This window comes from Penaeus japonicus, unplaced genomic scaffold (genome assembly GCF_977035675.1).
Source record: "Penaeus japonicus unplaced genomic scaffold, GWHDUDI00000001_assembly GWHDUDI00000018, whole genome shotgun sequence".
NCBI lineage: Eukaryota > Metazoa > Arthropoda > Malacostraca > Decapoda > Penaeidae > Penaeus > Penaeus japonicus.
In genome coordinates this window covers 37,584,966-37,597,465 of record NW_028234420.1, presented here as the reverse complement: position 1 = coordinate 37,597,465, position 12,500 = coordinate 37,584,966, and the positions used below count along the sequence as shown (strand labels likewise).

At 52.9% G+C, this 12,500-nt stretch overlaps 2 protein-coding genes across 2 annotated transcripts in view; both read left to right on the top strand.

The window, feature by feature from the left end:
* LOC147469944 (glutamate receptor ionotropic, kainate glr-3-like) overlaps positions 1-2,034 on the top strand; it is a 5,082-nt gene extending 3,048 nt beyond the window's left edge. The window contains exons 4-6 of the mRNA XM_086546420.1: positions 1-151; positions 1,195-1,409; positions 1,888-2,034. The exon at positions 1-151 is cut by the window's left edge and continues 147 nt beyond it. Coding sequence (XP_086402546.1) covers positions 1-151; positions 1,195-1,409; positions 1,888-2,034 — 513 coding nt within the window. The remainder of the gene's footprint in view (positions 152-1,194; positions 1,410-1,887) is intronic.
* Positions 2,035-5,938: 3,904 nt separating this feature from the next.
* The window catches only part of LOC122245335 (putative glutamate receptor), an 8,953-nt gene continuing 2,391 nt past the window's right edge, over positions 5,939-12,500 (top strand). The window contains exons 1-6 of the mRNA XM_086546419.1: positions 5,939-6,081; positions 6,327-6,417; positions 6,628-6,925; positions 7,836-8,050; positions 11,639-11,819; positions 12,372-12,471. Coding sequence (XP_086402545.1) covers positions 5,984-6,081; positions 6,327-6,417; positions 6,628-6,925; positions 7,836-8,050; positions 11,639-11,819; positions 12,372-12,471 — 983 coding nt within the window. The 5' untranslated portion in view covers positions 5,939-5,983. The remainder of the gene's footprint in view (positions 6,082-6,326; positions 6,418-6,627; positions 6,926-7,835; positions 8,051-11,638; positions 11,820-12,371; positions 12,472-12,500) is intronic.

The following is a 12,500-nucleotide window of genomic DNA, read 5'->3' as shown; positions in this document are numbered from 1 at the left end:
TTAACCCCCGTGGTATGGTTGGGCTTCTTCGCTGCCATGGTATGTATATGGCTGGCTTCGGTGTTGTTGGTTGACCACGCGCTGAAAGCCAGGTGGTTCGACGGCGTGGTGCGTCACTTCTTCACGCACCTTCGGATTCTCCTGCGTCAAGGTAATCATCCTTTAGGGTTTCCTTCAAGGCGTTGCGGGGATGGAGGTTTTGTCCTTCTTTCTAGGTTGTTGTTAATTGGTAAATGCTCCCAAGTAAAAAAAAAAAGGAATTCGAATATGATTGGCTTTCCTGTTGATGAATATTGGAGAGAAAGAAAATGAAGATGGTTTTATTTAAGATAAAAAAAAAATGTATAAAACCGATCGAGCCATAAGCATTTGAACTGAAAGTTATGACCAATATATGCGTACATCCACTGTACATCTGTGTGTGTATGAGGGCGTACTTACATGTGTGCGTATCTGCGTGCTTGCTTGGGGACATGAAGTCAGAAATAAAGTTTTAGATATATGGTTACGTTTACACACATGGGCAGTAATAATCCTACAATCCAAAAGGTCAAAGCAAAAAATGAATTATTCTACGATGAAGCACAGTTCAAAGTTCAAGGAATCTAAACATACCAATAATGGAAAAAGTCAAATAATGAATAATGACCCATACATACACAGATGAAAATCAAACATATTCATTCAGGCATATAAAAACACACCCATACACACGTAAACGGAGAAAGATAGATAGACAGAGAGAGAGAGAGAGCGAGAGAGAGAGAGAGAGAGAGAGAGAGAGAGAGAGAGAGAGAGAGAGAGAAACTCCAGCAACAGAACCTTATCACATCACATTAGAGAGAGAAAGAAAGAGAAAAAGAGAAAGTAATAAGTGAAACGAAATAATAAAAAAAGAAATGAAGAACGAGAGAACAGACAAAATAAACACAACAACAACAACAACCCCCCCCACCAAAGTCCAACACAAACCTCAAACAAATACCCCCTCCCTCAAGGAGCACCACCCATCTATCTTATATGCCTTGAAATGTGGGTGGTGGAGTCATCCCTCAGCCGTACCCTTAATATATCGACCTACTCGCCGTCGGCTAAAGACCTGCGGTATTAATGCAAACTCAAGCTATCACGCACTATATTCCATACCACCCTGCCCCGTCCCCCATCCCCCTCCCCACTCCCCTCTCCTAACAGACTTACCGAAGAGGCTCTCCCACGGACGAGAAATGCTTCTGGTTGGCAGCTGGCTGATGGTAACCATGATCGTTACTCTGGGTTACTCAAGCACTTTAGTCTCTCTTCTGGCCGCTAGGAACATCCCTCAGCCGATTCAGTCGCTGGCAGATCTCGTGAACTCTGACCATTCCGTCATCTTGAAACCCAACAGTGGATCGACATCTTATGTGCTTGTGAGTGAGTCTTGTGGTTTGGTTATGTGGGTTTATCTGCTTTTTTTTTTTTTTTTTTTTTTTTTTTTTTTGGTTTTTTTGGTTGTTTTTTTTTTTTTTTTTTTTTTTTTTTTTTTTTTTTTTCTTTTTTTCGTCTTTTTTTTTTGCTTTTTTTCGTCTTTTTTCTTTCTGTTTTATCTTATTTTTCCCTTTTTTAAAGAGTGGAAGACGGAAGGCTGTAGTGTTAACTGTTTTGTTTTTATTGGTGGTTTGTTTGTTTGTAATATGCACATAACTAACCTCCTAGTTGTACTTTATCATTTGGAATATTTCATCCTAGCTTTGCAATATCTAATTTCCATTTTATAGTTTCTACTTTCTGCTCCCCCCCCCCCCCTTTTCCCCCCCCGTCCCCCCCCACCCCATCCCTCAAATTTTCCCTCCTCCCTCATCCGTCCCTCACCCCCTCCCCCCTCCCCCCCGCCCCCCCCCTCGCCAGAGCTCGACGTCCGGCATCTACAAGGAGTCCCTCCCTCCCCCCCCCGTCCCCCCCCCCGCCAGAGCTTCGACGTCCGGCATCTACAAGGAGTCCCTCCCTCACTCCCCCGTCCCTCCCCCTCGCCAGAGCTCGACGTCCGCAATCTAAAAGGGATTTCCCCCTCCCTCACCCCCCCCCCCCCCCCTCGCCAGAGCTCGAACGTCCGGCATCTACAAGGAGTCCCTCCCTCACCGCCCCGTCCCCCCCCTCGCCAGAGCTCGAACGTCGGGGCATCTACAAGGAGTCCCCCCTCACCCCCCGCCCTCCCCCGCGCCAAGCTCGACCCCAGCATCTACAAGGAGTCCCCCCTCACCCCCCTCCCTCCCCCACGCCAGAGCTCGAGTTCCGGCATCTACAAGAGTCCCTCCCTCACCCCCCCGTCCCCCCCCCCTCGCCAAGCTCGACTCCGGCATCTACAAGGAGTCCCACCCTCACCCCCCGTCCCTCCCCCTCGCCAAGCTCGACTCCGGCATCTACAAGAGTCCCTCCCCCAAAACCCCCCGTCCCTCCCCCTCCGCCAGAGCTCGACGTCCGGCTCTACAAGGAGTCCCCCCCCTCACCCCCCGCCCCCTCCCCCACGCCAGAGCTCGACGTCCGCAATCTACAAGGAGTCCCCCCCCTCAACCCCCCGACCCTCCCCTCGCCAGAGCTCGACCCCCCGGGCATCTACAATGAGTCCCTCCCTCACCCCCCGTCCCTCCCCCCTCGCCAAGCTCGACGTCAGGCATCCCCAAGGGAGTCCCCCTCACCCCCCCCTCCCCCCCCCTCCGCGAGAGCTCGACGTCCCGCATCTACAAGGAGTCCCTCCCTCACCCCCCGCCCCCCCCCCTCGCCAGAGCTCGACGTCCGGCATCTACAAGGAGTCCCTCCCTCACCCCCCCTCCCCCCCCCTCAGCCAAGCTCGACGCCCCGGCATCTAAAAGGGAAGTCCCTCCCTCCCCCCCCCTCCCTCCCCCTCGCCAACTCGACGCCCCCGGCATCTACAAGAGTCCCCCTCACCCCCCGCCCCCCCCCCTCGCCAGAGCCGACGTCCGCATCTAAAAGGGATTCCCTCCCCCCCCCTCCCCCCCCTCCCTCCCCCCCTAAACCCCCTCCCCCCCCTCGCCAGAGCTCGACGTCCGCATCTACAAGCAGTCCCTCCCTCCCCCCCCGTCCCCCCCCCTCGCCAGAGCTCGACGTCCGGCATCTACAAGAGTCCTCCCTCACCCCCCGTCCCTCCCCCTCGCCAAGCTCGACGTCCAGGCATCTACAAGGAGTCCCTCCCTAAAACCCCCCCGTCCCTCCCCCTCGCCAGAGCTCGACTCAGGCATCTACAAGGAGTCCCCCCTCACGCCCCCGTCCCTCCCCCCCCAGCCAGACCCTCGACGTCCGCATCTACAAGGATTCCCCCCCTCACCCCCCTTTCCCTCCCCCCCCAGAGCTCGACGTCCGGCATCTAAAAAGGATCCCACCCTCACCCCCCGTCCCCCCCCTCCCAGAGCTCGACGCCCGGGCCATCTACAAGAGTCCCTCCTCACCCCCCGTCCCTCCCCCTCGCCAGACTCGACGCCGGCATCTTACAAGGAGTCCCTCCTCACCCCCCGCCCCTCCCCCTCGGCCAGAGCTCGACGTCCGGCCAGCTACAAGGAGTCCCTCCCCACCCCCCCCTTCCCTCCCCCCCCAGAGCTCGACGTCAGGCACAAACAAGGATTTCCCCCTCCCTCCCCCCCCCTTTCCCTCCCCCTCGCCAAGCTCGACGTCCGGCATCTACAAGGAGCCCCTCCCTCCCCCCCCGTCCCTCCCCCTCGCCAGAGCTCGACGCCGCAATTTTACAAGGAGTTCCCTCCCTCACCCCCCGTCCCTCCCCCTCGCCAGAGCTCCGCGTCCGGCATCTACAAGGAGTTCCCTCCCTCACCCCCCCCCCTCCCCCTCCCCCAGAGCTCGACTCCGGCATCTACATGGAGCCCCCTCCCTCACCCCCCTCCCCCCCCCCCTCGCCAACCCTCCGACGTCCGGCATCTACAAGAGTCCCTCCCTCAACCCCCCGTCCCCCCCCTCGCCAGAGCTCGACGCCCCGGCATCTACAAGGAGTCCCTCCCTCCCCCCCCCGTCCCTCCCCCCGGCCAGGGGCCCCGACTCCGGCATCTACAAGGAGTCCCTCCCTCCCCCCCCGTCCACCCCCCCTCGCCAGAGCTCGACGTCAGGCATCTAAAAGGGAAAGTCCCCCCCCTCCCCCCCCGTCCTCCCCCTCGCCAGACCCTCAAACGCCGCATCTAAAAAGGATCCCCCCTCACACCCCCGTCCCCCCCCCTCCCCCAAGAGCTCGACTTCCCGGGCCATCTACAAGGAGTCCCCCCTCACCCACCCGTCCCCCCCCCTCCCCCAGAGCTCGAGGGTCCGCTCTACAAGGATCCCCCCCTCCCCCCCCCGCCCCTCCCCCTCGCCAGAGCTCGACGTCCGGCATCTACAAGGCGCTGGGCGACCGCGTTTCGTGAACGGGAAGGCCTCGTGAAGTCCAAAGACCGAGGCGACGCAAATCGACAGCGGGTCCGCGGCGGCCGGTACTCGCTTCTTTCCCACGTGGAAATTTAGCTTAGCGGAAAATCATGTCGAAGGACTTCTCGCCCATTAGGTGCTAGACGGATTTTGACTTGATTGGGGTTTTTTTTTTTTTTTTTTTATTTTTTTTTTTCAGATATGTTATTCTCAACCAAAGATCATCAACATCACATATGCATCTTTCTCTTGATAAAAAAATGGGTGACGTTACACCTTCAGACAGACTATAATTTATGTCGAGTAACACATCTTGTCCATTTTTTTTTCTCTTACCTATTATTACATTTCTCAGCTTTAAAGTCTTTCCTCATTATTCAAGAGTGTACCGTTCTAGATATCCCTTCCCCAGTGTCCTCAACTCTGTGTATACTTTGCTGTTATACTCATCGTTTGTATAGTAATTTCCAGAAGGCGATTCGATCCCTTTTGAAATTTGCCTTGTTACCTGCTTTTGTTTACTTTCTTTATGCTTCCTTCATCTTCCCGAGAGGTCACACTTGTAATCTTTATAATCTCTTTCTTTTTTTTTGTCTCTAGTTCCATCTTAATCCCTTGATTAATTAGCAAGTCCTGTTAGTTCTGCTTTCTTTTTCATTGAAGTAACAGAGTCAGAAAAGGCAAAGTTTATGTTCATATTTCTTATAAGGCGGAATTCCTGTAATCACATAGTAGTAATACAAACTATTTCCTACATGTACAAGTTTCATCAAATTATATATATATATATATATATAATATATTATATATATATATAATATATATATATATATATATAAAATATATATATACATATATATACACATACATATACATATATACAAATATTTATAAAATATATATATAAAAACATATGTATACATATGTAATATATATATATTAATATATAATATATCAATGTATATATGTATATATGTATATGAACAATATATATATATATAACTATTAATATATATATATGTATATGTGTAATCATATATATATATATATAAATATATATATATATATATATATGTATTTTATTATATACATATAGCATATATATGTATATATATATATATATATATATATATGTTGTGTGTGTTGTGTGTGTGTGTGTGTGTGTGATGTGTGTGTGTGTGTGTGTGTGTGATTTTTGTTGTGTGTGTGTGTGTATGTATATATATATACCATATATATATATAATATATATATATATATATATATATATCATACATACATAATATATACATATACATATATATAAATATATTGTATAAATACATATATATATATATATATGTATACATACATATATATACATATACATATATATAAATATATATGTATACATATACATATATATACACATACACATTTACGTGTGAGTGTGTATATATGCATATAGTTCAGTGATAATTAAAACAATAAGATAAAGACGAAAGTTACAGCCAGTCCAGACCGCAGCGCGTAACTTCCGGTCCCACGTTGCAGGTTCCGCGAGGACGTGGAGCTGAAGGTCGCGGGAGAGAGCTCCGCCTTCATGAACTTCCGGCCAGATCCGGTCATGGAAGGTCGAAGCATAATGGGCGGGCCCGTGGGACACCTGGTCGACTACTTCGCCCGGGCGCTGAATTTCACGTAGGCCTTACGGGGTTTCCATAGGCTAGATAAATTCCGAAGATCCTGTCTAATCAACGACTTAGAGAGAAATAAAAAAAAGTCTAATTACCATACATATAGAAATACTAAATTAATTTATCTGTCACTGCTATTGTTATTCTGTCGTAAAACGTTGAATACGTGAAACACACTTGAAGTAATCTGCAAGGAACACACTCTAAATAAACCCGCAGTGAAAACCAAGTGCTAAATTCTGTTTGCAGCTGGTATCCCGTGCGACCAGCTGACGGAACCTTTGGCTCGAAGATGCCAAACGGCAGCTGGTCCGGAGTCATTGGATTAGTCAACAGAGGGGTAAGGCTCTTCAAAAAGCGCGGGAATTTTTTGTCCAAACAAAATGAGGGCTGATCCTATTCGTTTTAAAAGCCTCTACATAAAATGGTGTTCCTATTACGCCAAATATACTATCGATGAGATTAAGATTTAAAAAATAAGCTTTGGGTAGGAATCCCAAGAGAAAATAGACATCCAAGAGACACCTTCCATTCCTTGCGCACTTTACAGGAGGCGGACATGGGCTACGGGCCTCTCCTGATGTCCCTCCAGAGAAGCGAGGGCGTTGACTTCGGAGACTCGCTGATGTTTTTCAACTTCAAAGTCATGTCCGGCAGAGGCAGTCCCGAAATGAACCCATGGGGCTTCCTGTACCCATTAACCCCCGTGGTATGGCTGGGCTTCTTCGCTGCCATGGTATGTATATGGCTGGCTTCAGTGCTGTTGGTTGACCACGCGCTGAAAGCCAGGTGGTTCGACGGCGTGGTGCGTCACTTCTTCACGCACCTTCGGATTCTCCTGCGTCAAGGTAATTATCCTTTAGGGTTTCCTTCAAGGTGTCGCGGGGATAGATGTTTTGTCCTTCTTTCTAGGTTGTTGTTAATTGGTAAATGCTCCCAATTTTTAAAAAAAGAGGGAATTCGAATATGATTGATTTTCCTGTTGATGAATATTGGAGGGAAAGAAAAGGAAGATGGTTTTATTTAAGGAAAAAAAAAGCATAAATCCGATCGAGCCATAAGCATTTGAACTGAAAGTTATGACCAATATATGCGTACATCCACTGTATATTTATGTGTGTATGAGGACGTACTTACATGTGTACGTATCTGCGTGCTTGCTTGGGGACAGGAAGTCAGAAATAAAGTTATAGATATATGATTACGTTTACACACATGTAGACACGATGGTACATGGGCAGTAATAGTCCTACAATCCAAAAGTCAAAGCAAAATATGGATTATTGTTCTAGGATGAAGCACAGTTCAAAGTTCAAGGAATCTAAGCATACCAATAATGGAAAAAGTCAAATAATGAATAATGACCCATACATACACAGATGAAAATCAAACATATTCATTCAGGCATATAAAAACACACCCATACACACGTAAACGGAGAAAGATAGATAGACAGAGAGAGAGAGAGAGCGAGAGAGAGAGAGAGAGAGAGAGAGAGAGAGGGAGAAAGAAAGAGAAACTCCAGCAACAGAACCTTATCACATCACATTAGAGAGAGAAAGAAAGAGAAAAAGAGAAAGTAATAAGTGAAACGAAATAATAAAAAAAGAAATGAAGAACGAAAGAACAGACCAAACAAACACAACAACAACACAAACAACCCCCCCCCCCAACCAAAGTCCAACACAAGCCTCAAACAAATACCCCCTCCCCCCCTGCCCCGTCCCCCATCCCCCTCCCCACTCCCTTTCCTGACAGACCTACCGAAGAGGCTCTCCCATGGACGAGAAATGCTTCTGGTTGGCAGCTGGCTGATGGTAACCATGATCGTTACTCTGGGTTACTCAAGCACTTTAGTCTCTCTTCTGGCCGCTAGGAACATCCCTCAGCCGATTCAGTCGCTGGCAGATCTCGTGAACTCTGACCATTCCGTCATCTTAAAACCCAACAGTGGATCCACGTCTTATGTGCTTGTGAGTGAGTCTTGTGGTTTGGTTATGTGGGTTTATCTGTTTTTTTTGGTTTTTTTTCGTTTTTTTCGTCTTTTTTTCTTTCTTTCTGTTTCATTTTTATTTTCCTTTTTTTAAAGAGTGGAAGACGGAAGGCTGTAGTGTTAACTGTTTTGTTTTTATTGGTGGTTTGTTTGTTTGTAATATACACACAGCTAATCTCCTAGTTGTACTTTATCATTCGGAATATTTCGTCCTAGCTTTGCAATATCTGATTTCCATTTTATAGTTTCTACTTTCTGCTTTGTATGAGTTGTGAAATATGAATATGTTATTTACCCTCCCCTCGAATTTCCCCTCCCCCGTCCCTCCCTCCCCACCCCTCGAATTTCCCCCCTCACCCTCCCTCCCTCCCCCACCCCACCCCTCGAATTGCCCCTCCCTCCCCTCCCACCCCTCGAATTGCCCCCCTCCCTCCCTCCCTCCCTCACCCTCTCCCCCACCCCTCGAATTGCCCCCCTCCCTCCCCCTCTCCTCCCTTCCACCCCCGTCCCCCCCCACCCCATCCCTCAAATTTTCCCTCCTCCCTCATCCGTCCCTCACCCCCTCCCTCCCTCCCTCCCGTCCCCCTCGCCAGAGCTCGACGTCAGGCATCTACAAGGAGTCCCTCCCTCACCCCCCGTCCCTCCCCCTCGCCAGAGCTCGACGTCCGGCATCTACAAGGAGTCCCTCCCTCACCCCCCGTCCCTCCCCCTCGCCAGAGCTCGACGTCCGGCATCTACAAGGAGTCCCTCCCTCACCCCCCGTCCCTCCCCCTCGCCAGAGCTCGACGTCCGGCATCTACAAGGAGTCCCTCCCTCACCCCCCGTCCCTCCCCCTCGCCAGAGCTCGACGTCAGGCATCTACAAGGAGTCCCTCCCTCACCCCCCGTCCCTCCCCCTCGCACAAGAGCTCGACGTCCCGGCATCTACAAGGAGTCCACTCCCTCCCCCCCCGTCCCCTCCCTCCTCGCCAGAGGCTCCGACGTCCGGCATCTACAAGGAGCCCCTCCCTCACACCCCCGTCCCTCCTTTCCCTCCCCCCTCGCCAGAGCTCGACGTCCGGGCATCTACAAGGAGTCCCCCTTCCCTCACCCCCGTCCCTCCCCCTCCCTACCCCCCCCCCCCCTCCCTTCCCCCCCTCCCCCCTCCCTCCCCCCTCCTCCCTCACCCTTCCCTCCACCCTCCTTTTATTTCCCCCCATCCGGCCAGAGCTCGACGTCCGGCATCTACAAGATCCCTCCCTCACCCCCCCCCGTCCCTCCCCCTCGCCAGAGCTCGACGTCCGGCATCTACAAGGAGTCCCTCCCCTCCCCCCCCCACCCCACCCATCCCCCCCCACCCACCCCCCCACCCCTCATGCACTACCCCCCCCCCCGTCCCCTCACGCCCCTCTCTCCACACCACTCTCCCCCCCCACCCCTGTCCCTCCCCCTCGCCAGGAAGAAGCTCGACGTCCGCATCTACAAGGAGTCCCCTCCCTCACCCCCTCCGTCCTCCCCCTCGCCAGCGCTCGACGTCCGGCATCTACGAGGGGTCCCTCCCTCACCCCCCTCCCTCCCCCTCGCCAGAGCTCGACGTCAGGCATCTACAAGGAGTCCCTCCCTCACCCCCCCCAGCCGTCCCACCTCCCCCTCTGCCAGAGCTCGACGTCCCGGCATCTCAACAAGGAGTCCCTCCCTCACCCCCCGTCCCTCCCCCTCGCCAGAGCTCGACGTCCGGCATCTACAAGGAGTCCCCCCCCCCCCCCCCGACCCCTCCCCCTCGCCAGACTCGACCGTCCGGCATCTACAAGAGTCCCCTCCCCTCACCCCCCCGTCCCTCCCCCTCGCCATGAGGCTCGAACCGTCCGCATCTACAAGGAGTCCCTCCCTCACCCCCCCGTCCCTCCCCCTCGCCAGAGCAACGACGTCCGGCATCTACAAGGATCCCTCCCTCACCCCCCACCTAACTCCCCCTCCGCCAACTCGACGTCCCGGCATCTACAAGCAGTCCCTCCCCTCCCCCCCTACCCCCCGTCCCTCCCCCTCGCCAGAGCTCGACGTCCGGCATCTACAAGGAGTCCCTCCCTCACCCCCCGTCCCTCCCCCTCGCCAGAGCTCGACGTCCGGCATCTACAAGAGATCCCTCCCTCACCCCCCGTCCCTCCCCCTCGCCAGAGCTCGACGTCACATCTACAAGAGTCCCTCCCTCACCCCCCTCCCTCCCTCCCCACCCCCTCGCCAGAGCTCGACGTCCGGCATCTACAAAGAGATCCCCTTCCCTCCCTCAACCCCCCGTCCCTCCCCCCTCCGCAACTCACTCCCATCTACAAATCCTACCTCACCCCCGTCCCTCCCCGCGCCAGAGCTCGAACGTCCGCCATCTACAAGGAGTCCCTCCCTCACCATCCCCCGTCCCTCCCCCTCCCAACGACTCCGCATCACAAGCGATCCCTACCTCAACACCACTCCCACCTCCCGTCCCCCTCGCCAGAGCTCGACGTCCGGCATCTACAAGTAGTCCCTCCTCACCCCCCGTCCCTCCCCCTCGCCAAGAAGCTCGACGTCCGCATTCTACAAGGAGTCCCTCCCTCACCCCACCCCGTCCCTCCCCCTCGCCAGAGCTCTCGAAACGGTCCGGCAATTCTACAAGAAGTCCCCTCCGCTCACCCCCCGTCCCACCCCCTGCGCCAGAGCTACGACACGTCAGGCATCTACAAGGAGTCCCTCCCTCACCCCCCCTCCCCCTCCCCCTCCCCTCCCCCTCGCCAGAGCTCGACGTCCGGCATCTACAAGGAGTCCCTCCCTCACCCCCCGTCCCTCCCCCTCGCCAGAGCTCGACGTCCGGCATCTACAAGGAGTCCCTCCCTCACCCCCCGTCCCTCCCCCTCGCCAGAGCTCGACGTCCGGCATCTACAAGGAGTCCCTCCCTCACCCCCCTCGACCTCCCCTCGCCAGAGCTCGACGTCCGGTCTACAAGGAGTCCCCCCTCCTCACCCCCCGTCCCTCCCCCCTTCTGCCAGACTCGACTTCCGCAACTACCAGGAGCCCCTCCCTCACCCCCCGCCCCTCCCCCTCGCCAGAGCTCGACGTCCGGCATCTACAAGGAGTCCCTCCCTCACCCCCCGTCCCTCCCCCTCGCCAGAGCTCGACGTCCGGCATCTACAAGGAGTCCCTCCCTCCCTCACCCTCCCCACCCGTCCTCCCCCTCGCCAGAGCTCGACGTCCGCATCTACAAAGGAGTCCCTCCCTCACCCCCCGTCCCTCCCCCTCGCCAGAGCTCGACGTCCGGCATCTACAAGGAGTCCCTCCCTCCCCCCCCGTCCCTCCCCCTCGCCAGAGCTCGACGTCAGGCATCTACAAGGAGTCCCTCCCTCACCCCCCGTCCCTCCCCCTCGCCAGAGCTCGACGTCCGGCCATCCTACAAGGATCCCCTCCCTCACCCCCCCCGATCCCTCCCCCTCGCCAGAGCTCGACGTCCGGCATCTACAAGGAGTCCCTCCCTCGCCCCCCGTCCCTCCCCCTCGCCAGAGCTCGACGTCCGGCATCTACAAGGAGTCCCTCCCTCACCCCCCGTCCCTCCCCCTCGCCAGAGCTCGACGTCCGGCATCTACAAGGCGCTGGGCGACCTGCGCTTCGTGAACAGGATGGCCTTCGTGAAGTCCAAAGACCGAGGCGACGCGATCGACAGGCTGGTCCGCGGCGGCCGGTACTCGCTCTACGACGTGGATGTCAGCTTAGCGGAACTCATGTCGAAGGACTTCTCGCGATTAGGTGCTAGACGGATTTTGACTTGATTGGGATTTTTTTTTTTTTTTTTTTTTTTTTTTTTTTTTTTTTTTTTTTATCTCTAAAGTCAGATTGTGTAATTGATTGGTATGTTATAAGTCATGTTGATTAGAATATATTGCTTCATGAAAACACGATAATGATTGGTTTATTTTTTGTCAATCATTACAGTGTATCTATATTTACTAGAGAGAGAGAGAGAGGTAGAGAGACAGAGAGAGAGGGACAGATTTTTTTTTTTTTTCTCGAGTAATTGATCGAAATAATTTCATCATAGGGGAGGGTTTTGTTGTTAACTGACAGGAACCACGAAATTTTTTTTTTTTTTTTTTTTTTTTTTTTTTGGTGGGGGGGTGGTAGGTATTTCTTGTAAGCCAATATATGAATATAATAACATAGACAGTGTGTTTATAACTGATTAGCATTTGAAAAAAAAATAAAAATAGAGTCACAGGAACAGAGAGATGAAGAAGAAATTAGATATTAAGATATTAGGTCACGTTTCCAATAAATAACCACGGTGTTTCTCTCTCTCAGGTCGCTGCGATTTCTACCTGAGTCGCGAATCCAGTCTATCGAGACCATCCAGCGTGGGCGTAACTCCGGGCAGCCCCCTTCTTCCAGCCATCAACCACAGGTCAGCCAAAATAACTTACAACCCAAAAA